The 25,706-nt window shown below is 37.4% G+C and overlaps 2 protein-coding genes and 1 long non-coding RNA gene across 5 annotated transcripts; all 3 read left to right on the top strand.

Annotated features, from left to right (window-relative positions):
- Positions 1–1,117: 1,117 nt before the first annotated feature.
- Positions 1,118–4,486, top strand: LOC137960178 (uncharacterized). 3 transcript variants are annotated; one of them, XM_068807694.1, is made up of 9 exons: positions 1,118–1,219; positions 1,712–1,828; positions 2,794–2,855; positions 2,950–3,186; positions 3,265–3,432; positions 3,522–3,571; positions 3,713–3,845; positions 3,983–4,020; positions 4,101–4,486. In XM_068807694.1, the coding sequence occupies exons 1-9, from the start codon at positions 1,183–1,185 to the stop codon at positions 4,195–4,197; spliced, it is 939 nt and encodes a 312-aa protein (XP_068663795.1). In that variant the 5' UTR covers positions 1,118–1,182; the 3' UTR covers positions 4,198–4,486. The 3 variants fall into 3 exon arrangements, with proteins under 3 accessions (XP_068663795.1, XP_068663797.1, XP_068663796.1); XM_068807695.1 differs by lacking the exon at positions 1,118–1,219 and having other exon boundaries at positions 1,804–1,828; positions 2,763–2,855; XM_068807696.1 differs by lacking the exons at positions 3,983–4,020; positions 4,101–4,486 and having other exon boundaries at positions 3,680–3,787.
- Positions 4,487–5,273: 787 nt separating this feature from the next.
- On the top strand, positions 5,274–13,058 carry LOC137959204 (RNA-binding protein BRN1-like). Its single transcript, XM_068806573.1, has 10 exons — positions 5,274–5,344; positions 5,453–5,756; positions 5,858–5,940; positions 10,423–10,474; positions 10,694–10,819; positions 10,993–11,072; positions 11,324–11,506; positions 11,764–12,112; positions 12,207–12,350; positions 12,466–13,058. Exons 2-10 carry the CDS (start codon positions 5,576–5,578, stop codon positions 12,591–12,593), a joined length of 1,326 nt encoding a protein of 441 aa, XP_068662674.1. The 5' UTR covers positions 5,274–5,344; positions 5,453–5,575; the 3' UTR covers positions 12,594–13,058.
- A 655-nt stretch (positions 13,059–13,713) lies between these two features.
- LOC137959205 (uncharacterized) lies at positions 13,714–24,103 on the top strand. Its single transcript, XR_011114050.1, has 3 exons — positions 13,714–13,767; positions 13,861–13,946; positions 23,795–24,103. It is a non-coding gene; the product is annotated as an uncharacterized lncRNA (long non-coding RNA).
- The last annotated feature ends 1,603 nt before the right edge of the window (positions 24,104–25,706 follow it).

Below are 25,706 nucleotides of genomic sequence, written 5' to 3'. Positions count from 1 at the left end.
TTTGTTTTTCGAAGTTGTACAAAAATGCCCTTTTTTAATTATGCAAACATTACATTTACGTGCTATAATTAATTTCCTTGGTTTGCTATCACTAAAATTAAGATTTAATGAAGGATCTTGAGACATCAATCTAATAAATGGTTTAATTAAGTGTTATTAGACCCAAACCTTATAGCACAAAATAAAGCTCTGTTAGTGCCCCTTGTTAGAAATTAATATCCCAAGAAAAGCTAGAAATGCTTTTCCTAATATACACATTTCTAAGAAACCTTTAGATAAAATCCTATTAGTGCCTTACTAGGAAATCACATGAATTTTTTCAGAAAATTTCAAGGAAAATTAAATGCACCTGTTAGTGCCTTTTCTAGGGAAATAAATGAAAATTAATAATCAATCTCATACATTACCATACTTATCCGATAAATTTTTAGTAAAATAAAATATCAAATACAAATTTCCTTGTGTTGAAAGTATTACAACATCAATTATCAAATACTTATTCAAAAATTTTCCATATGGTTTTTTTGCCCATCTTAGCTGAAAAGTTTTATCTAGAAAATTATATAATTTTCTTGGTAAGAATTTTCAGTTAGAAAAATGTTTACAGGAAACATGAGATACGAATGATCCTTGAAAATATATTTCTAATAGAAACGACTTTTCAACGTTCCCTGAAAGAGACACTAACAAAGCCTGAGAGATTTACAACATAGTTTTGGGCAAAAAGTTGAACATACAAATTACTAAGTCGAGACTCTGGAGTTGAAGTGGAGGACCTTTAGGTTTTTAAAGAGTCATTTTTACATAGAGGTCATAATTTCCACTTAAATTTTAACTTGTTTGGAATTTAAATTAAATTTGAGCTCAATGTTTAGTAATATGATAAATTATGAATACAATAATAATTTAATATTTAATTAATATTTATGTAAATTATTTGATAAATAAGATAGTTACATTAACACAATATTTTTATTATTTAGTTCTCTTACTAAAATTTTAATTCTAAAATTATGAAAATGCAAGGAAAACATTCACGAATCCAGTTTGTCAGGAATCGGGGGTCGGGTAACTGTATCTACTCCAAGGCTCGTCCGAAGTCGTTTACGGTCCGAACCCGACCTTTTTTATCTTCCTCTGCATTTTTCATTTCCATTCCCAGTTTTCTCAGCGGAGTCAAAGATGGCTGCTTCTGCATCAAGGAAAACCCTAATCTCAGGTATCTCCCCGCCCCTCTCGTTTGTTTGATAAGATTCAGTAGAATGAAAATTCAATGCCAGAATTTGCGGTTTCGTTTTCTCATGCATCTCTCTCTCTCTCTCTCTCTAAATGTATAGATATAGATATAGATATTGATATAGATGCAGATAGATGGATGGATGGGTAAACAGATAGATAGATAGAAAGAGTGATGAATGATTCGTTTTGGCCTCATTAAAACCATGTTGCGGACTGTACGTGGATCCTTCTCCCCTTTTTCTGTCTTTGCTAACTCCAAGCTGCTCGCTTTGTTTAAGTTTTTCATTTATTTCAATTTCGGCTTCCACTATTTATTGGTGGTCTGCCAACAACATTGCTACTACCCTTCTCATCAAGATTCTGTAAAACATGATAATCCATTTTTAACGATGTAAAATTTGTCAATAACCGTACTTGTTTGTCAGACCTCTTATCATTTCATGGATTGAAATTTATATGCAAATGCTTTTAGGATCAGTACGGGATAGAGGTGAAGACAATTCTCACACGTTTGGGTCATCTGTTGTGTATCACTTTGGGACTAGTGGAATCGCGGTAGCCACTGCAACTGGGTTTACTCATCCTTTAGGTAGGTTTATGCTTATTCTCTCTTTTTTCTTACTAACACATGATGGTAAATGAGATCGTTTATGTGCATTAGTCACTTCGTTCATATGTTTTTTTTATGTGCCATATTATGATATCATTGTGAATGAAACTGAAAAACTTTTGCTTTTAGTTTTGTGATTGCTTCTGGTGTTTCATTCAGCTTTTTTTCCCCTCTAACGTTGATGTAGTTTCAATCAGAGGTTTTGGAAGGCTTTCATGTATTATTGCCAAATATTTGGTTAGGAAAGTCTTTGAAGATGGGCTTTTCTAATCATTACATCAGTGCCATCACTATAGTTTTTTTTTGGTTTCTTTAATAACCATTGCATTATAAGTGAGGCAATCAAACTTTTTTTCTATTTTTGAATTTTATGAAAATTTAGTAGGAGTTGTTTAACCTTAACCTTGATAGAAAAATTGTTTATATGTATCATGATTGAACTGTCTTGCAAAGTCTGTTTTGAATATTCGAATGAAGAGATGGGACTTCAGTGGAGAATTGTGAGATGATAGGAAGTTTGGTTTTGAGCCATAATTGTGGAGAAGCCAATGTTAGTGCTTCCAAGACATTTAAATCATTCTAATACTTTGGAGCACCAGGAGTTCATATCTAGCTTCATTATTAGTTAGAATGGTTTAGTGACAGTTTGTTGACATGCAGCCTTGATAATATTTTTCATTTGTAAAACATAGAATGTTCAGAATGCACCAATCAGAAAAGGAAAAGGAAGGAACCTTTTTTTTTCCTGGCTGGAAAAGAAGTTTTTGGTATATTGCAGGGTCTCTTTCTCTCTCTCTCTCTCTCTCTCACACACACACCCACACCCACACCCACACCCACACCCACATCAATGAACCTATTTTTGACATGTATGCAGTACTTTTCCTCATAGATCAGCTTCACTCTTCTGCAGAGGTTTATTCCATTTCAAATTTGGACTGCAGATGTTCTCAAAGTTAGGCTGCAGATGCAGCTTGTTGGGCAAAGAGGTCCCTTGACTGGGATGGTATTTTCGAGACATTTGACTCCTTCATATTGTTTTTTCTTGCTGTCTCTCTATAATTTTGTTAACCAAGTTTTGGACCCTTGCTAATTGACAGGGAAAACTCTTCACACAACTCATGAAATTTGAAGGGCCACAGGCACTATATTTGGGTTTGACCCCTGCATTGATGAGATCACTTTTATATGGGGGCCTCCGTTTGGGATTGTATGAGCCATGCAAATATGCCTGTGATATGACGCTGGGTTCCACTAATGTATTTGTTAAAATTGCATCTGGAGCTTTCTCTGGTGCCATCGCAACTGCTTTAACGAACCCTACAGAAGTCTTAAAGGTCATACTTTCTCTACATGTATAATTCTGATGCTGTTGTTCTGTTTATCTACGTTTGTAAATATGGCTTTCGTTCCAGGTAAGATTGCAAATGAATTCAACAGGAAGAGGGGGAGCTCTTAGAGAAATGCAAAAAATTGCAAATGAAGAGGGAGTAAGTGCATTCTGGAAAGGAGTTGGCCCTGCCATGGCTAGAGCTGCAGTTTTAACCGCATCACAACTAGCAACGTATGATGAGTCCAAGCAGGTTTACGTTCTTTTACTTAAAACATGGTTTTTTCTGTAGTTTTTGACTTGTTTGAAGACGAGCTCTTTCTTTCTGATACTCTTTTGTAGGCTCTGATGAGGTGGACCCTGCTTGAAGAAGGATTTTATCTGCAGTTCATGTAATGAACAACTCCTTTTTCCTGTCTCATCTGTAAATGACATTTAGCATTCTTATTATTATTGAATCTACAGAGTCTGCCAATGGCTCATTTTGGTTTTCCTTTCAGAGATGACTAACTGCCATGTATGCATATATGAAGCTCAAGCGCAATAGCAGGGACCATGGGGACGCTTATGACTACACCAATGGACATGATTAAAACTCGCTTAATGCTGCAAAGAGAATCTAAAAGTGCTGAAATCTACAAAAATGGGTTTCATTGTGCCTACAAGGTATATAAGCATTATTTATTAAATGTGTTTGATGCTGTCTAAACCCTGTAGAAGTGTTCTTTCTGCTCCAAACTGTTCATTTCAATTTACAATTAGACCTTTCTACTGTTATTGATTAACATGTCTTCATCTTTCAGGTCATGCAGACAGAGGGGCCCCGGGCACTTTATAAGGGGTTAGTCTCCTATCTTACTTCTTGTGGGAGTTCCTTGTCAGTGAGGCTTTATCTTTTAACTTGTCAGTTTCATTGTGCAGAGGCTTAGCAATTTTTGCTAGGCTAAGCCCACAAACAACAATCACTTTTCTTGTGTGTGAGAAGCTACGGGAACTTGCTGGAATGAAGGCTATTTGATCACCTTCAGCTCATTCCTGTAACTGCACCAACTTACCCATAACTTGGGCCGCAGTTGGCATCTTCAAACTTGTCAAGGTGCTCCAACCTTCCTCATCAGTTCAACCAGGATCGCACTTTCATCGATTGAGCTTTTCTTTGGAGTGTTTTTATTTTCTGACCATTCATTTCTTCTCAACAAAGACATCACGATGACATGTTGAAAGGATTTTACTGAAGAATGTTTCAAACGGCTAATAGCAGGCCGCATTCTTCATTTTCAAATAAAAAATCCAAAACTTTCTGAACTCTTCAGACACGTCCACAAACAGATTTTTGATCGCAGATTGCGGGCAGGGAGCTTTCCGCATGTGGAGAAAAGCCTTTCAACGAAATTGCTCCGCTCGTCACTGCTGCTCCTTTTTCGCAGATTAAACATCATTTTTTGGCGAGGTTCCAATCCAAGGTCTGCGATAATCCACATGGAAAAGCGAAAGCGCCGCAAGAATATTTCAGGCCTTTAATGTTTGACCTTCTCAATCTTATTTTTCAGAAAAAGTCTCTAAATCCGGCAATCTAACACGGAAATAGATCGAGGGTGTCCACAAAGCGGAGACGGATGGCATAAGATTTGTCGGTTATCGCTCGTGTGTCCAGCTACCCTCGTGCGGCTGATGAGGCCAGCAAAGCGGCTTGGCGGGACAGTCTGGCGTACGTTCTTTTTTGCCCCCCACTAGGTGATAATCTACGAAACCACCACGAAGCTTCCCTCGCCTTTCCCTCCTTTATTACGTCGAAATCCATAACCCTTTCCTCGTGACAAGGACACTTTCAGTTTTCAGTTTTTGCCCAAATTATTTATTGATAATTTAATTCCCCTTATCCACTTGAACTTCTCCCGGATCAGAGAACCGGATACCGGCCCAGGTTTACGACTTTTTTTTATTTTTGAAACCCCCAACGTTCGCGCTCAAAATAGGCAAACCCGGCGGAGCCGTTCGGGTCGGACGGCGTTTGAGAATTTTTGGACCGGCGAAAACTGTTACCAGACCAAGTTACCAACCACTTTGTCGTTTGTGGGCTGTACTCCTTGACCCCCACGTCAGAGTCATATTAGAGCCACGTGTTGCCCGCCAGTTCGCCCCGTCTCTCTTTCCATTTCGCTTCGGTAGGTGCAACGTTCTTGCCACTAGCGTAGTTTTTTCAATCTTTGAGGGTGTTTTTGTAATTGTACAATTTTAATAATGTGCGGATTTCAAGCCCGAGTTTCTGCCAGATGCATTGATTTCGCGCAGAGATAGATCAGAGAAGCAAGATCAGCAGTAGTCCAAGAGAAGCTCTTGCAAGATTCAGACAAAGCGAATAGAGAGAGTTTTTCGGTGGCTAAAAATTTGCATTAATGGCGGAGGGTCAGAATAGTCTAAAATCGAGCAGCACTAGTAGCAGCGACAGCGTGAAGCTCTTTGTTGGACAAGTTCCGAAGCACATGACGGAGGAGCACCTTCTAGCTTTGTTCAAGGAAGTTGCTCTGGTCGACGAAGTCAATATCATCAAAGACAAAAACACGAAAACCTCCAGAGGTTTCGTGCATTTTTTTTCCCAATTCTAGTGTTTTTTTATGTGTGCATGATCATTAATTTTGTATTTAGAACCCTAATTTTTTCTGTATTTTTGTCTTCAGGATGTTGTTTCTTGATTTGCCCGTCAAGGCAGGAAGCGGATAAGGCGGTCAGTGCGTGCCACAATAACCGGACTCTTCCGGGGGTAAGTGCGCGATTTATTTTCTTACAACTCTTCTTTTTTCTTGGGATCCACTTGGTTCTTTGTACTAGAGCTTGAAATGCAGTGGAATTTCTCGGGATACTTTAGAGCATGAGCTATCTGAGCATAAGAAGGAGCGTTCATGGTGAATTATGCATTAGTACTGGGAGCAAAGATTTCTACTTTTTGTCTTACAGACAATGATGTGAAAACGATGATACGGGGTTGACCTGCTGCTGATATCGGTAGATTTTGAATAGTTCACGAAAAAGTATTATCGTAGTCTGCGGGGACTATTGACCATTGTAGTCTACTGTTGTCCGAGTGCTTCAAGTCTCAATCTAGTCACAGTGAGGCAGTAATCTCAATTGGACTGGGTTTGGAAAGATTCTGCATTTATTAGTTGGGAAGAGGCCATTCAATGGTTATTATTGGGAGGAACTGTCCCAACTTGATCATTTGGTGGGTCATACAGTGTATTATTCATATATGTAGTTTTTGTTTATCAAATATCCATCCAGCATATTAAAGTTCAGTTGTGAGAGGGCATTGTTTGGGCATGGCTTCTTTGATCTCTTCCAGGTATGTCTGTATGACTCAACAGCCTCCTGCTCTGGTAGGGTGGATTAAGCTAAATTATTCTCAAGTGGTAACCCGGGGAAGGTGAGGGTTTCAAAGACCATACTGATATGGTCATTCGACTTTAGTCGACTCCTTTTGGGCAATACGGTTCAATTGAAGCAAGCTCTGAGACCACCTCTCGGGAATGAGGATTTATGTTTGATCTTGCTCATCTCTCTTGATTGTGAAAGCAGAGTCGGTTGTGGTGATTTGTTGGTTTTCATCACATAACAGGCTTCCTTGGTGCTTGCTTAGATTATAAATTTATCATCTACTGATCAGATTTCATGGATGACATTGCATAGAGCAAATTTTATGGTGGATAATTTGTCTCGTCAGGAGTTTCGTTGCATCAATTAACGGCAGGGGATTCTTTTCCTTTTCTTGTTTAGTTTTTTTGGGAGTTTCTTCAATGTATTTTCTTTTATTTGTTGTTTGTTTGATGCAGGCTTCTTCTGAGGCCTTGGATGTACATTTTCCTTTTGATAGTGAAATTGTCACTATATTCAAGAAAAAAGAAGGAACTTACCCAAATTCAATATGGTCGTAGAGCGAATCCAAGGCTATCTTATTTTTATTTAGTGCCCCATATGTGTAGTTTCTCAACATCATGGGCCAGTTGATCATGGACATGAGGTGAGTTAGTGGCTCAAAAAAGTTCCATTATTGTGAAAATATTGGAGAGTGTGATAAGTTACTATAAGAGAATTGTCTTAAATTAATTTGGGCTTAGAAAGTCTTGTGTTTATTTATGTAAAACTGAGTGGAAGAGATAGAATAGAGAAGAAATAGGAAAGAGAGAAGAGGAAGAAGAGAATTCAAAAGTGTTACATCATGCAACACTCCTTCTTAGAGGTCAAAATTCGACCTCCCTCTTTATTAAATAGGTCAATTGAGTGAAAACTTAGTACAATGACATAACGCCCCTCTAGACTCATGTACTTATATCTCCTAGTATATACATCATAAAAACCTGAAAATTGAACCCAATGTACATCACAAATAGACAAATACTATCCTAATCCTAGAGGGAAAAACCAAGTATGTAAAATATCCAAAATACCCTTGACATAAATACAACTTCAACACTCTCACTCAAGCTGTAGTGAATATATCTAAAAACCCTAGTTTGTTACAAAAAATCCCATGATCGTGTTTTTCTAGAGTTTTGGTAAAAACCTTACCAAGTTGATCAGTATATCAAACTGAATAACCACTACTCCACCCTTGACAATATCTCTGACAAAGTGATAATCAACCACTACATGTTTAGTTATTTTATGAAATACAAGATTACTTGCAATGACTATGGCAGTTTCATTGTCACAGTACATAGTCATAGCCATCTTTAAAAAGGAAGCCTAATTCTTGTAACACATATTTCACCCACAAAAGCTCATTAACTACATGGACCACTACAATATACTCAGTCTTTGGATTGGAATGAGCTACTATAGCCTGCTTTTGTTTTTCTAGCTTACTAAATTTCCTCCAACAAAAGTTCTAAATTCTTGTAACATATATCCACCCCCCCTCCACAACACTCACCTCTGCCCCACCTCTCCGAGTAGGACATTGCTCAGACAGACTGGAGCAAATCGAACCAACGCAGAAGCAACAACAGAATAACAGTGAACCGGACCAACAACAGAGGCATCCTGATCGAAGACACCAGAAGATGATCCAGGATGACAAACGGTTGTCAGTCACACATTGAGAAGGAGGATTAGGGTAGAGGATCCCGTAGAGCTCCACTTCCAAAACGGAAGCGCATCCATCTTTTTCTGGCGATCAAAAGACAGAAATGGATTCTCCTTCATCTCCATCCCTATCAAAGTAGTGAAAGCTTTCGGCATCATCCTGGACAAGGTCTTGGCTGGCAAGACGGGAAGAAGCTCTGAAAGGTCTCTCTTCACCGGAGACCTGGAATTCCAAATCCATACGCAGTTCCATGGTGGAAAGCTTGAGTGCTCCATTACGCAGAGGCAAGGGAAAATAATCATGGGTATGTTATTCTTACCCCAAAGTCCCGACTCTGATCTGGGATGGAAGAAATTAACCATTACGAAAGCTACATCTCACTGATTTTTCTAGACCAAGTCCTGAGGGAAGGAACGAAGCGTTTATCGACGGTTGCAATCATATCAGTCCACCTCGAATATAACACAACAAAGCAGATCGGAGACTGGATATGTAAAAATGCCAATATCCTCCGGTCAATAGATATCACGCACATTCAGGATAAACATTGGCTCTTTGTCTTCAGATCACAGGAGGATAGAGGTGCGATGCAACGCCTAAAAAATGAGGCTGGCTTCCCAATCTAGTGCATGGAACATTGGGCTTCCGGCCTCACAATTGCCGGACAATGGGTGACTGCTCGTGGCATCCCAACGGAGCTGCGATGCCGACATACACTAGAGTATATATTAATGTAATTAGGATATGTAATCTAAGTCCCAGTTGGATAATTCCTTTCTAATTTGAATTATAAGTTAATGATTATCGGAGACAAGGTTAAGCTTGATGTCCTGCCTCTTCTTTCTCTCTTTGTTGAAGCTCTGAAAATTCATCAGTTGGGAAGGATCCTTGTAAATGATTTTGTAAGAAAATGGCCTAACTTCATCATTGGGTTTTGAATATTTCTTAGATGGGACAAATGGGTTGAGCTAGGATACTGCACAAGGAGTTACAGTTATTAATTGCTCATGGGCAATTGCTTAGTGATATTGTGAGCTGGAGGTGAAACTTCCTTGTTGAATTGGACAGCAATTGCTTGAACAATGAGGAGGAAGGATGTTATATTTTTATTCTTTTCTTGTTATTTCTGTTCTTTATTGTATAATTGGATTCCAAACATCAAGATACAAATCTCATGTTCATGTTTGTATGCTTCCATTGTATGTTTTTGTTTCCTTGATGATGATGGCTTACAACATTCTGTGTTCTTAATTTGTCCAATATTTTACTGTGTCCTTAATTTGTCCAACATTTTTAATACCGAAGGGGAAAAGAGAGATTACTTGGTCTCCTTTTTTTTATTATGCGGTTGAAATCATACACCTTAAAAGCTGTAGGTTTTGATTGCTTCAATTGTGTGACATCAGAGCCTAGATATCATGGTGCTTGTAAAGCTTAGGCTAGAAGGGAAGAGAGACTTTCTTTGCGGGACTGGGCATGAGAAGATCCCAGCAATCACTATAAGCTATCATAGATGTAGGGAAGCCGAACTCTGTATCAGTGATCTGGTTAGATCATTGATAAATCATCTTTTGAAGCATCTTTTTGCTCTAGCTTTGCTTCTAGTTAGATATTTGGTTGCCTTATACTTTTTTTTTTTTGCCAAGGTGAGTGAGATCCTTATCATCTTACTTGTAATGCAGCTTACATGTGGATGAATTTTGAAGGATGGAGGATGTGAGAGATTATGATTGGCTTGTTATGTGCCAGCAGATACTAATTTTTCATTAACTTACATAATTTCCTTGAACCTAGGTATATTGTGCTTTTCAATGGATGGTATTCTGCATTAGATTCATATAACTATTTGTTCTATTTTACTTTGGTGTTCTGAAAAAATGCGAAATTTTCCTTTCTTTTCCTCTTATAAAATTCTGCCATTAATGCTTCGATCACTTCTTCATTCTGTTACTTTTTCCATTTTCTTTTCTGTTTACTTTTTTGTAATGTTGTGTGTATTTGTATTGGCATTTCTTGAGAGGTAGTTTGCTTTGAAAACTTAACTGAGTTTATGTTGCTCAGTTAGGCAACATGACCATATTAATTTGCTTCTGTTTTGGCCAGATCTTGGAGTTTCAATAGATTTCTCTGTTTTGAATTATGCTACTTATTTTGTTGATTCAGGCCTCGAGTCCACTACAAGTGAAGTATGCAGATGGTGAGCTGGAGAGATTAGGTTAGAGTTCTTTTCTGTACCGTTTTTTCAATAAAACTTCCTTCTATTTGCTTCTAGTCATTTACAAATTCTCACCCCCTTTTGTTATGCTCATGTTTTTTTGACACTTTCAGTGGTGCACATTCTAGTATTTTTTTATCTTTATGTCTCTATTACTTTTTAATCTGCTTTTGGAATATTAAAACTTCATATTTGTCTATGTCATTTGCTTATCTCCAGAGCATAAGCTTTTTGTGGGAATGCTACCAAAGAATGTCACTGAAGCAGAAGTTTCCTCATTGTTCTCTAAATATGGAAATATAAAAGATCTGCAAATTTTAAGAGGTTCTCAGCAAACAAGCAAAGGTTTATTTTATCCTTTCAATCTCTGATACTTAAACTTCATTACTGCCCTGATGTTGCTTGTAATTGAAGTCTTCACAGTCTCTGTTTCTATCTGCAGTTTTTAATTTGAAAGTTTTCTTGAAAATTTCTATTTTTTTAATGTCCTTACGTGTTTCTGCTGCTTATTGTGGCAGGTTGTGCTTTTCTGAAGTATGAGGCAAAAGAACAAGCTCTTGCTGCCCTGGAAGCTATCAATGGGAAGCATAAGATGGAGGTTTATGCTTTTTGTATCTTAATATAGAGTGATTTCTTGCATTATTATTTTCAAAATGAATTTTTGCATAATTTGTCATGCATTGGGTTGCTTTCGATTTGATTTTATTAAAATTTATTTCTGATAGCTTGAGCACTATGTAGCACATATTTCTCTTTTTACCGTGTGAGTATCTGTTACCTTTTCCTGTTATACATTATTAATGCTTCAACGGGACAACAGTCTCAACATGCTTGCTTGTGCTGTCACAGGGTTCAAGTGTGCCATTAGTTGTTAAATGGGCAGATACAGAGAAAGAGCGGCAAGCCCGTAGGGTTCAGAAAGCTCAATCGCAATCATCTACTATTGCAAACAATGACACCACACAACAGCCTTCATTATTTGGAGCTCTACCTCTGGGATATATTCCACCATATAATGGCTTTGCCTATCAGGTCTACTCATCACAGTTATTAGTTCTCAATTGTCATGTACAACTTTGCTGATCACTTTCAGAACTTTATATGGGTTTGAGAAAATACTATATTTGCTGGATAAGGAGAGATTCACTTAGCGCTTGCTGATAACCTTGTCATATTTTGTAACTGTTTCATTTATATATATAGTCTATCTCATTACGTATTATTCTCTCTCTCTCTCTCTCTCTTTCGCTATCGTGTTAGCATTATGGATTACCATTTTTCCCCTGCAGGCACCAGGAACTTATGGGCTTGTGCAGTACCCATTGCCTTCCATGCAAAATCAACATGGTTATCATGGTGTGGTTCCAGCAGTCAATCAAGGGAATGCCCTGCGTGGAATCACACCTGATCTGGGCCATGGCATGGTTCCTAGGAATTTTACTACAATGCAATCAGCTGGCTACATAGGATCAACTTACCCTACCTTGTCCAGTCTTCAGTACACTTTGAGCTATCCTGGTGGTATGGTGGGCCATAGGCCACTGGCTGGCTCCCATAGCCCTGCCCAACCTGCAATATTAACTAGTAGCTCAGCAACATCTCCAACTGTCAGTACAAGTTCAGGGGGTCAAATTGAAGGTTGAGAAGCTTTTCCTAATCTCTCCATTTTTGTTACTGGAACACTTATTACTATTACATCATTAAATGCCTCTATTTTCTTTCTGATAATTAGGTCCTCCTGGAGCCAATTTATTTATATATCACATACCTCAAGAATTTGGTGATCAGGAGCTCTCCAACGCCTTTCAGGCATTTGGTAGAGTGTTGAGTGCTAAAGTTTTTATTGACAAAGCAACTGGAGCTAGCAAGTGCTTTGGTAAATGCAACATCATGGCTTCTCTCTCTCTCTCTCTCTCACTCTTAATTAGTCGCATTATCAAAAAAAGGAGTTATAAAGGTTGAAATGTGATCTCACTACCTTTATTTGGCAGGTTTTGTTAGTTATGATTCACAAGCCGCTGCACAGTCTGCAATCAATGCGATGAATGGATGTCAACTGGGTGGTAAGAAGCTAAAAGTGCAACTTAAGAGAGACAACAAACAGAGCAAGCCTTATTGATGTGGACGGTCTTATTCTATGGGAAGCAGAATCATTCATTCCCTTGCTAAACACTGCCTCATGTAGAATTCACTGCTCTGTCACCCATGCTATGGGGTGGATGGGAGATTATTAAGGGTACAATATAAGCTCCATCCCATTGTTCTGAAAAGGTGGGAATTGCTAGTTGGAATCCTTACAACATGTTATTCTTGGTGCACGTTGCACCACTGTAATTTGTACTTTATGTACTTATAGACATTTAATATGAATTTGATTGATTTCCGCTGGAACTTCCATCTTCTTGTGGTACCTTCAGAGAGCAAAAGTCATGTTTTGACATGGATTTTAAACTCTGAAAATCTTGTAAAAAACGCAGTTTGCTGACCGGTTGTGGTTTTTAACTGTGTTTAGACGGGTTTGCATTATTTGAAAGCTTGTCTTTTACTGTGTTTTTGTGCGTGAATTCACAGTACTCTTGATCAGTTCATTCCCCTCTCTCTGCCTTTTCTCTGTGCTCTTATATGTGAAGTAGCGGGCGCTGTTCAATAGAAAAAGGTGTCCCTTAAGTGGGTATGGTGTTCCAAAGTCACATCATTGTGTGAAGTGCTTTGTCCTCTCATGATGTTGTTTCTGTCGGGAACAAGTTTTGGTGTGCTCTGTGATTCTCAGGTATTATGCATCTTCTATGCATGTTGATGTCTCTGTCATTTCCTGTAATGTCTATGTAGCTTTCTATTTTCTCTGGCATATCTTGCACAAATTTGGTGTCCATGAGTTTTATCATAGTATATAAGCCTTGGCAATGCATTAATCCAAGGTATTAGTGCTATTTAAAAATTTCCAGTATTAATTGTGAATGTTGCAAATAAAAAATTACCTTTGTTTTTTGGATTATATTTTACCTTGGACTTATTCTCATTCATGTCCATTGCAGGAGCTTGGATGCACTTACCAATGTGGCTCCATTCGATTTATTTCATGGTATCCAGCTCAACTTTCCTTTGCAATTTGCATAATTTCGTTGCTTCCTTTGCACGAATCATTTTGTGTTGTCTTGGAAATGTAGAACTGGAAGCACTGGATCACTTCTCATGACATTTAGGAGGCTTGACTTGATCTTTATTTCTATTTTTGTGCAGCTTGTCTTCCTGTTCTAGTAGGTTTGGATTGAGAAAGCTATTCAATAGAGCAGGTAGATTCGCAGGTACATTTATTATAAATTGCAGTTGAAGGACTGTGAGTCGTATGTGCTTATTTGATGTGTTATATCAGTCGTTCTTTGCAGGCAAAATTGGAAAATGAAGAAACAACATTTACAGAAGACAAAGTTGACAGAGATGAGTTTGTTGAGATGGACATATGTCAATATAGGTAAAGGCAAATTATAAATATAAATGTTAAAGACAACTAATGATTAACACAAATTTACTATAAAATAAGAGAGATGTTAAGATGGTGTGGGCATGCTGAAAGGAGGCCAAAGGATGCACCAGTAGGGAAATTTTGCTGTCCTTGAAGGATAGCAACATTTTTGTAGATTTGTAGATTTTTGTACATTTTTGTAGAACAGGAGAGAAGAGGAAAAAGATGAAGTGGCGGCAGAAAGATAGGTTGCAGTTAGGGGTTAAGTTCGACTCTTACTGCCCTATTTATATTTTATTTTTGAAATGACTGCCCTATTTATATTAACTTAAGTTTGGTAGATAAAGACTAATATGCCTCTCTCTACTTCACACGAAATACATCATAATTAGATAGCCAAAACATGACTACGACCGGTAATTAATATGTCACAAATCTATGCCAGGGAGGAGAGACAGACTAATCTACTCATTAGAAAATTTACCAGAATAGCCCTGACTTATAACTCTTAACACCCCCCCACAAGCTGAAGGATATATGTCATAAAGGTCAAACTTATTATAAAAAGACATGAACATTTTCCTTCCAACAACTTTTGCAAATAAATATCTGAATTGATATGCAGTCTCGAAGTATAGAGTAGCAATCTAACCACTTATCACCGCCTCTCAAATAAAATGACGATGAATTTCAATGCGTTTAGTCTTTTCATGAAAAACTGGATTATTGGCAAAAAATGACAATCTGATAATCACATCCATGATTATAGGATCCTTTATAGGAAACCCGAATTCAACCATAAGTTTTTGCACCCTTAATAACTCATTGATTACTATGCCTCTCAAGTATTTTATTTGGTAAACTAATTAACTATCATCGCACAGATTATGTATAGTGGTGTAGATCAACAAATTTATGGAAAAGAAAAATACTTCATTGACTTCATTAACTTATTATAATTAGAGTACATGAACCTCTATTTATAATAGGGGAAGGCAGTAGAGTCCAATTACAATAAAACTACCTTTGTCCCAATTACACCCAAACTCTAACACTTAAGGATAAGTCTTAGCATAATTAAATAATTCAATATAAATAGAACACAAACATAACTCAAACTAGAACTCTTCTATGACGTGACCATAAGATAAAGATGCCAGCTCGTGTTTATCTTTGTGAGTCCTTCTTGATCTTCTAACTAGCTTGTGGTTATCTTTGTGAGTCTGTTATGACCTCAATAGTAGGCCGAGTCATGCAGAGGCGCAGGGCTGAGTCAATTAGTATTAAGTTAATTGTTTTTCTTTAATTTACTTTTACTTCATTTTATTTCAGTTGAAGAGTTAATATGTCGTAGGGGCATTATTGTAATATTTTATCTTGAACTTTGTTAACATTAACCCTACTTAAGGGGTGAAAGAAATGAGAAAGGGTAACTATTGATTTAGAGTAAACAAGGGTTTTGAGTTCTCCTCAAAGAGCTCAGGGGTGTGCGTTCTCCTTAATGAACCTAGGGTTTTCAAGCTTCCCTACGAATCACTGAGTGAGATCCGGGATCATAACAGAGTCCTTGATCTTCCAACTTATGTGATAAGGATACCAGCTTGTGGTAATCATGGTGGGTCCTACTTCTTATGCGCTTGGGCCCATCTTGTGGGCCTTCCTTGGTCGTGTGGGTCCAGCCCATCTTCCAACACACCTATACATAGTTCTGTCATTCAACACTATACTCTCCTCATCATGAGGGTTGGCACCACTTTCCATTGGAGTTTCCATAGGTTTGACTCTAAGTAACTCAATCTGTTGAAGTAAATTTTTGACATTATTTCCTTTGGGATAAAATAGTCCCATATTTTCTCTTTGCTACCTCTATTCCTAGAAGATATTTTAAACTTCCCATGTCTTTGGTTGGAAAATTATCCATAAAGTGATTTTTAATGTCAGCAATTCTTGATAAAACAATATCATTGGCATATACAATTTTTTTTGAGAAGAGTTGTAAATGCATTCAAAAGAGATAAAATACAAACTAAAAAACTAAAAAGACATTTCCTCCACAACAAGATGTTGGAGGGTAACGCCTTTTTTAGCTTGAACATCGGCTAAATGATTAGCAGATCTTGGTACATGTTTCCAAGTACATAATAAATCAGAAGTTAAATTACAGATTTCATCATAAATCTTCCAATGACGCCAAGGAGGTTTTGAAGGCTTGGAGCACCAATTTATAATAACTTGAGAATCCCCTTCAATCAAGAGAGCACCGTCCTTTTTTTGTTTGAAGAGTTTCAGCCCGTTGAGCAAGCCATGTAATTCCGCACAAGTAGAGTCTGATACTCCAATTGGTTTGGCATATACAATTAACACCACTACAGATTAAATGAGTCGATGGACTTTGCACAAAGCCAACTAGTACATCACTTTGCTAAATTTCTCGAACCAATCTCTATAGGCTTTCTTTGATGAATACGCTTTGTCACCGTATAAAGCTTCTTACACTACCCCTAAGCAATGTAACCTAAGGTTTGCTACATATAAGCTTCTTCATGAAGGTGCAATTTCTAGGAAAACGTTTTTCAATAGAAAGTAGATTCTTGGGGTTTATGGGTTGCAAGGACATGGATATTGTTTTGTTATTAATAGAGGGGAGGGATCTCTAAACCCTAATCTCTTCCGCACTTTTTAGCTACAAATTTCTACATGTTATTAGAGCAAGTTGCCTAGGTTTATCAGTTGAGCAATCAACTCACAACGATTATGAGTTCTTCGTACATGGTGTCTCTTAATTTTTTAAAGTTTTCCTCTTATTTTTCATGTCTCTGTTCTTGATAATGTTTGTTCTTTGTAGGTTTTTCATCCTCATTTTCTTAAAGCTTCACTCTGCTAAACTTGCTTGGCTAGCCTGTCAAATTATCTCATATTTTTTATTAAGTGTCCAGCCATTGTGTGCTCAAAGATAGATGCTATTCGCTATCACTTCCTTTGGAGAGGATTTGAAGACACATTCAGATATCATTTGGTCAGTTGGAAGGAAATTTGTATGCCTCAGGATAGAGGTGGGTTGGGCATTCGACCTACAAAGGATATGAATAATGCCCTCCTGCTTAAGTGGATTTGGATCCTCAATGCCAACCATAGAAATTTTTGGAGAAATATGGTGTGCCACTATCTTCAGATTCTAGGGCACTGGTGGAGAGAGGGAGGTGTTCGTCGCCGTCTATCCCCGATTTGGAAATCCGTTTATAAGTTGCTTCCAACCTTCAAGGCCACGAATTCCTTCTACCCATGAAATGGGACAAATCTTTTATTTTGGACCGACGAGTGGTGCGGTCCCCTCCCCCTCTCTAAGGTATGCCCAGGACTGTACAGGATTGCTTTGGATGTTTCATGCTCGGTAGCCGAATCTTGGAATAATCTTTCTTCGAGTTTTTTCTATCGCAGAAGCTTGAATGATGAGGAAGTTGTTGGCTTTTGTTCACTTCTTTTCAGTCTCAGTGGTACCATCCCTCAGGAGAGAGTGTCAGATAAGCTGATTTGGAAGCCTAGTATCAGTGGAACATTTTTAGTGGCTTCAGCCTACTCCCACATTAGGAAAGCTGTCCTCAGTCAGTCAGAGCACAAAGCAAACCTCGTCTAGGGACTTTTAGCTCCTAACAAAGTTAAATTTTTTATCTGGACAACCATCAAAGAATAAATCCTCATGGAGGACAATCTCCGTAGGAGAGGCTTCACTGCCTCGGATGCTACCTGCCCCCTATGTGGCATTTGTGAGGAGTCAATACAACATATTCTTCTGCATTGTGGCTTCTCGTGGAGAGTTCGGATGGCAGTGTTCCAAAAAATCGGCATTCAGGTGGGCCTCTATCAGGATCTATTTGGCACTCTAAAGATGGTACTTGGGATTCACCTCCCCAAAATTGGCAAGATTCTGCTCTCTGTTTGCCTTGCTCACATCCCCCGGTGTCTTTGGTTTGAGAGAAATAATCGGAGATTCAACTCCTGGTTCAACAATCTGGATAGTTCGATCTTTTGTGTTGTGGGTATGGTTTCTAGCTGGCTCCACACCAGGAAGGAATTTGCTCCTCAGACTAGTATCTCCCTTTGATGGGATTGGTGTCTTCTGGCCCACATGGGGCCCTTAGAGGACTCCGATCATGGCTGAGTGGGAGCCTCCCCCCAGAGATTGCATTAAGCTGAATTTTAACGGTAGTGCTTTGGGAGTTCAAACCTTTCATTGTCTTCAAATCCAAAGATCAGCCCTAATAGTGATTGCCACAATGTCCTATCATAGGTGGCTCACAGGTATATCTTCCCTTGGTGTTTAATTTCTAGCCAGTTTTCTTTTGTCAAATTTTGTGGCCAATTTGTGAGTCAAATTTGGTGGTCTTGGTCTATTTGTAGTGATTTTTTTCTGTCGGAGTTGACACTTATTATTTTGGTGGTTCTGTCGTTATTGTCTCTTATTGACATGCACTTTGGATTTGTTAGTACGGATCCTCCTGTATGTTTTTATGTTCCTTTAATATTTTCTTCTACTTTTCCCCTATTCCATCTCTAGAATTGTGAAGAGACTCTCTCTTCTTTGCTAACATTAGTTCCTTGTTATGTTTTGGAACTCTTTATATATTTTTTTTCGGACCTTTTAATACTTTGAGTTGTTCACATTTTGTCTTGGGAAAAAAATTCTTGTGCTTTGGGAACTGGGTGTTCAATCCTTCTATTTGATCTACTTGAGTTGGTCCTCTTATTTTGATATGTATAGGAGGTTTTGTCCATGGTAACATATTATTGCCCTTTCTGGGTTTTCTACTACCATCCTTGAATATCTTGTCTTTTTACACTGTTTGTAGTCACTATTTTGTGTTCAAAATCATAGTGTGTTGATTTTGAATTTCTTTTTAATTTGTGTCACCCATATTTTTTACCCTTTTCTTTAGTAGTTGTCTCTTGGTTTCATTCTGGAAAATCCCTTCCCTGGCAGCTTCTTCATGTTTTATATCAAATCATGCATTGAAGTTGGGAATTACAAGTTGTGTGTGTTCATTTGCCTTGTAGTGCTAATTCCATGGCTGATTTCCTGGGCCGTCATGGCGTGGATCTCTCAAATCTTCTTGTTGACGATGCTTTGCTTTTTGATGTTCATTAATTTTACCATTTCTTTCTTTTTTTGTATTCGCATTTTGTATAGTGTAAATTCTCTCTTAATATGGTTTTCATCATTCTCAAAAAAGAAAAGAAAAAAAAAAGATGTTGTAATGAAAATTCAAAAGAGGTGCACTTTCCCAATTGACCTGGATGGTTCAATTACTAAATTGTCAAACTGGTCTGGTTGATCAGATAGGTCCCTCCACCTTTCCATGTGTGATGGAGGGAGGAAACCATCCCCTATCAGTCCCTCTCCATGGTTGTAAAAGAGGGGGAAAGTTAGAATCCGAGGGGGGGGGGGGGGGGGGGGGGGGCTTCACTGCCTCTCTTAGTACACAAGAAAAAGGAGAGGAGAGGACAGTTGGGGCTTTTAATACACTTCTGGCGATATTCTTGCTTATGTTTTTTAATATTATTTTCAGGTGTATTTTATTATTTGGGTTCTATCGTTGGACTTTTCTAGCTCAACACTAGGTCAGGTTGTTCAGACTATTAATACACTTGCGCAGAGAATGGTTTTGATTGTTGATTGGCTGTCATGAATTTGAAGAAGGCCAAAAATAGTATTGGACAGTAGTGAATGTTGTTAATTTCTAAGGTCAACACACAAACACAAGAGATCTCAATGGAAGGAGAGGAGGGAAAAACTCTAGCTCTTGGGAGAGGAGAAAAAGAAGAGGAAAGAGAGAGGTGTATGAACGAATTTGAGCCTAGAGGAAGAGGCTCGAATGCTCTACATCATGCCTTGAGGCTATATTTATAGTTATATGTAGGTGTTTACAATGATTACAATGCCCTTAGGACTACATGCTTTAAAAGGAAAAAGACATAAGAGGACATACACTAGCTTGCATAATTATAATTTTATGCCATCTCTATGAAAGTTCTCCTTATTTATTATTCATGCCACCTCTACACACATGGGTGTTTTTAATACTCTCCCCTCAAACTGGTGTTTGTAACTCCTTTGTGCAAATAGTCTTGGTCAAGAAACTTGTATGCTTGAAAAGAAACTCCAATCTTGTGTGGCTTGAAAAGAAATTTTTATTGTCTTGCTTTGATTCATATTTTTGTTCACATCATGTCTGTAGTTCTCATCTTATCTCCCCTTTACTTGGATATTCTAGCCACATAAAATTTGATTACCACAATACATATAATTTTTTATCATTGGCTACCTCTTTCTTATACTTCTTCTTCTACTTCTCAAGCTGGGGATCTCTTTGTTCTTTACCAAGAGACCTAGCTTGTACAACATAATGGTGAGAGAAGACAAATCACTCCTAGCAGTGCGACAAAGTTCCATACACCATTCAAAACGGTCATAGTTTGAAATACATTCCGCTCAATTTCAATGACAAAAAAATAACCCAACTTTAGGGCACAACAAAGAGACTACTCCCTTTTTAAGTGTAGCTCAAACACAAATCACCTCTTAGATGAAGAATGAAAGACTTGATTCAAGTTGGATGCTGGGCACACTTCTATATTTTTTAGTTGGTAGTTTTAGGCATTGCTCTGAAGTGATAAAAACACAAGACGATAAACTAAAGAAATACAAGAGGGAAACGACTTTAACTGGAAGGAGGCGACTATGCAACATTCATACTTCCAAATCAATCTTGAATGTGACCTCTATTTTTTTTTTTTTTTAAGTAGGGAATATTATAACAGTAGAATTGAATTAACATAACAAATTTGACCAAGTTTGACTCAAGAGGGAGATAAAAAAAATTTCTTCTATGAACATATGATTAAGAAACTATAAAAAACACCAAAAAGAAAGTTTTGAGATGGAACATAATAATGGAAACTTTCTAAAATAAATTTCTCATATAAGGCAATTACTTTTTAACATGGCCAATTTGCAAAGAAAATATTCAAGAGACAATTTCTGGAATAAACGAGATTTAGGACACTAATATTTGGAATTTAGAATGAGCAAACAAGACTTTCTTATTCAAAAATTTCAGATTTTGTCAAAAAAGGAAACTAAACTCATATGGGGAAAGACTTCTTTTAAGGAAATTAATGTGATGTGAGATCAAAGAAAGAAAACTCTTAATGAAGGAAAGATACTTAAGTTGGTAAAATCTTGACTAGAGTTTGGAAAAAAAAAAAGGAAACTTAACCAACATTAGCAACTCAAATAGTGAAACAAAAAATTCGGCTTGAATTCGGATTTTCGCATCCAACAAGATACTATTATGACCTTTGATTCTTCCAATGTGGATATCTCTCTCTAGAAAGATTAGATTGAGAAACGGTTTATTCGTATTGAAAGTAGACTCGCATAACTTTCTTTTGAGATATAATTCTCAATATAATTTCTTAGTCATGTTAGTATAAATCGTTCAAAAAGTTGAGGTTTTTTGCTGCTACACGAAACTTTTCTGCTACTTGACCTCTGCTGCTTTAGATTTCGATTTCTCTTTCTAGAAATATATGATTTCAACGATTCTTTTTGTGTTAGAAACTGGATTCAAAGATCTTTCCAACGGTATGTAATTTGCTATATGAAACATACGGTATGAGAGTGAAACATCCAATGAAAAACAGAAATTAGGAAAGAAGATTAAAAGGAAAAACAAGAAACTCCTCTTTTTTCTTTTTCTTCTTATTTTTCTCCCTCCCTTTCTTGTCTATCTTCTTCTCCTTTTCCATGTCAGATCTTTGCCCGCTCTGATACTACGTTGATTTCTACGGCCAACACATGAGCATAAGAGATCTCAATGGAAGGAGAGGAGAGAGGAACACTAGCTCTTGGGAGAGAGGAAAGAAGAAACCAAGGGAGAGAAAAAAGAGGAAAAGAAAGAGAGGTATATGGACGAATTTGAGCCAAGTGGAAAAGGCTTGAATGTTCTACCATATGCCTTGATGCTATATTTATAGTTGTATGAAGGTGTTTATAAGGACTACATTGCCCTTAGGGCTACATGCTTTAAAAGGAAAAAAACATAAGAGGACATACTCCAGCTTGTATAATTACAATTTCTATGCCGTCTCTATGAAAGTTCTCCTTATTTATTAGCCATGTCACCCCTACACACGTGGGTGTCTTTTAACAAATATGGATAGAAAAGAAGTGTATGGAGGTTGTAGTAGTATAGAGGAGTATGATTCATGTTACTCCACATAGGTGATGTGGCTAAGATGACGATGATGGGGATGAGGGTGGTGATGATGCAAAATGATGGTATCTTCTTTGCGTCACAAATGAATTCTTGAAAAATGTGGATAGTGTCATCTCTGATCAATTTTTTACTTGCTGATGTTAGGACAAGTGATACTTGTAAACAAGGTATGTGAGCCAGAATATGGGTTAGTATATTTTCTTTCTTTCAACATGTTGAGAGTGCTGATTTAAGAGGGCATTGAATGGACATGACCGCATCTTCCTCTTCCAGGTATTTTATCATGATTCAATTGATTCCACCTGCAGAAGGAAGGCTTAGATTGATTTTGATAGGATTTCCAAGCCCTGTGGGATGAATGACTGCTCGGGCTCAGCTATCCTAGTAGACTATGCTCTTTTTGGGGGCAGCCTTATGTTTTCTCCTATGTGGATTGAGATTTTTTACACTCTATTTTTCCTGCCCCTGTGGTGTAAAAGGGTAATTCAGCAGCGACTATTAGTTGGTTTCTTTCAAATAGGACTCAGCTGTGGTGTTTGCTTCAGCCTTTTGTTTTCTCCTGTGGATTGAGATTTTTTACACTCTATTTTTCCTGCTCTATGGTGTAAAAGGGTAATTCAGCAGCGACTATTAGTTGGTTTCTTTCAAATAGGACTCAGCTGTGGTGTTTGCTTCATTTCTATTGTGAGTTTTATGATATCTCTGGGCGGTTTCAGATTTCTTGGATGCGCATGCCTAGAACTGTAAATTCCATAGCTGACCAATTAGTTTGTGCTGGAGTTCCTTTGCAGCACTTGGTTGTGGGGGATCAGTTTCTCTTGTTGATTCTTCGTGATGTATTTTTTTGGTTTTGTTTTGCTGCTGGAGTAATTGCTGGCTTTTGATGTATATTTCTAAATTTTTTTTCTCTTAACAAAATTCTCACTATTTAAAAAAAAAAAATGTATCATCTGAATTGGTGTACTTCCATCGCCAACCAGATTGTGGGGTAGGAAGTTTTTGTTAACATCTTGTAGTAAATCTTCTGACTGGGCTCTAGAGGTCCTTTATTTGTTTTGTCTTCGGCCTCTTTTCTTTTAACAAAATTTGCCACCATTCAGAGAAAGTATTTGGTGTTCATCTTGTGTTTTGGTAACATTATTGATGTTTTTAACGTCATTATTCTTGATTCATGAAGTAGTCTCTGTAGAAACGAATCCTTCAAGTGGATATGAAATCCTTATAGGTAATTTTCTCCTTGATCTACTGGTTCTTTTGGTATGGGCTCTACAAGGTTTTAGCAAAGTCAAAAGTGGGAAGCTAAACTGCATATCCACCATGAAAGATCCTATCGAGTTGATATGGCTTTGGGCCATATTCTTAATTTTTTAGTCCATGCAGGAAAGTACGAATTGGACTCCAAGACCGACTCTCTTGATAAAGAGGAAGAAAGTGGATTAACAGTTTAGCTTCAGGCTCTTCCACTGTTTTCTAATTGAATGGATTAACAGTTTGTGCCGCCAGACTGCTTGTGATTTCAGATTTGATTCCAAAACATGCATCTTTAGTGAGAAAGTTCCCCTGAGCTTTCTATGTTGACAGGGTAAAAGAAAGTTTGGTTCAGGCCGTGGTTCCATTTGAAAGGACAAGCGTCGGCAGAGGTCAGAAGTAAGTCGAAGGAAGCTTTGCACCAATTGCGAATGTAGTCGTCTCGTAGTGGTTCAGTGTCGGTCTTTCTCTACCACTCGTTACATCTTCTTGCCCTTGTTGTGGTGGGAATTAGTTTGGTAAGAGCTTGAACGCTATTTTATTCAGGTCTGCTGGATGGTATGCCCGACTATGTATCCTTTTGTGTAAATACTCGATTGGTGTTCTTTTCTGTTCTACATCAAATCAGAATCCAAAGTGGTTTTTCTGGCGCTTGCTTACACGAAAATGGTGACCTTCAGGGCTGTTCTTAGGTTAGGTTGGATATTAATTTCTCAGTGAACAGTCCACAGCCATAAATTTCAGTCATCAATTTCTTGATTTTTTCCAATCATAAAGATTAAAGTAGATTAATGTGTTCACAAAAAGGGGTTTTTTCAATCTTCAAACTCAAGAATGGTCGAGTCGAGGAGGCAAAATTATTTGTAGCTTATTTTAGTTTAAGATTATTATTTTTTTATCAGTCATTTGCCTGCCAGAGACAAACATTGTAAAAGCGAAGCATCGGTGAGTGCAGAGTGAGGAAGAAATTGATCCAAATGAATGTCAGTCTGGGTTGGTGCAGGGATTCGATTTTAGTCTCGCCAAGAGAACAGAAAACCTATATCACTGTGTTTTTTTTTCTAAAGTTATTGACCAGAGAAAAAGCTGGTACAAGGAAGAGACAATGAGAGGGTACATGAGGGCCAGAGTTGTGCCTGCTCCAACGTGCACGAGTTAAATGTTAAATAAATATGGCCATCTATTTGTATATTCTATTATTATTATTATTACTTTTTATTTCATTTTATTAATATCATTCTTGGTAGGCTTCTAGAAAGTGGAATTCCTATTTCTTTAACCTAAATGAGACCCCACTAGTAGGGGTGGCATGGAACCAAACTGTTTCTTAAATCGTTTGATCTTGGTTCGACCCCGGCTTGGTTCGGATTTATTTATCTCGATCTCGAATCTTAGTTTGACATTGGCTTGGTTCGGATTGATTTATCTCAATCTTGAATTTGGGGTTGCACTCGTTAAAGTAAATGATCCAAACTCGAGCCATTGATAGTTTGGTTCACGAGTTCTTCATAGTTTATTAACATTTTTATGCACTATTTGCGGGATCTATTGAAATTGTCATTTGATATGATATCTTGTGTTCGATTATTAGTAATATTTATGCATAGTTTACTAATAGTTTTATGTACAATTTATTTGACATATATTTTATATATAATATTAAATGTAAATTAGAGTTCAAACTCGACTCGAGCTTCAATTAAAATTTTAGAGCGTCCAATTTAAGGCCTGAAGCTGAGTTCAAGCTTGAACTCTTTAAGATCGAGCCAAGCTCAAACTTGCATGGCTCGACTGATGCCACCCCTACCATCTAGCGACCTTTTTCCGCACTCTTCCGTCCATTCTCATTTCTAGCTTTCATGTTTGTCAAACTACATGTTTTTCAACATTCTAAGATGATTTCTATGTAATGTTATGTGTAACTTATCTCACTCTTTTAAATTATCATCCAATATGCCATTTTCATAAAATTGGGTAATAAATTTTTTGTTTAATTTAATACACATTAGATTTATATATTTCAATATGATATATTTATATCTCATATTTTGTACATTGTTCTGATTATTGTTTTATTACTCAAAATTTCTTTTGATCGATCATAAGTGAGAGATTTTTGTTTATGTTTGTTTACCCAATTATTGATCAGGTAAACACGTCATGAAAAATTAGTAAAGAATTAATAAAAATCAATAAATTTCTTTAAAATTAAAAAGAAAAAATGGCATCACTTAGTAATATCTAA

The sequence above is a fragment of the Aristolochia californica genome, unplaced genomic scaffold (assembly GCF_029961685.1).
Source record: "Aristolochia californica isolate CCGP_79_NKW_82.1479 unplaced genomic scaffold, dmAriCali1.0.hap1 SCAF_3, whole genome shotgun sequence".
Taxonomy (NCBI): Eukaryota; Viridiplantae; Streptophyta; class Magnoliopsida; order Piperales; family Aristolochiaceae; genus Aristolochia; species Aristolochia californica.
Note: the sequence above shows the minus strand (reverse complement) of the source record. Positions and strands in the feature narration are given on the sequence as shown.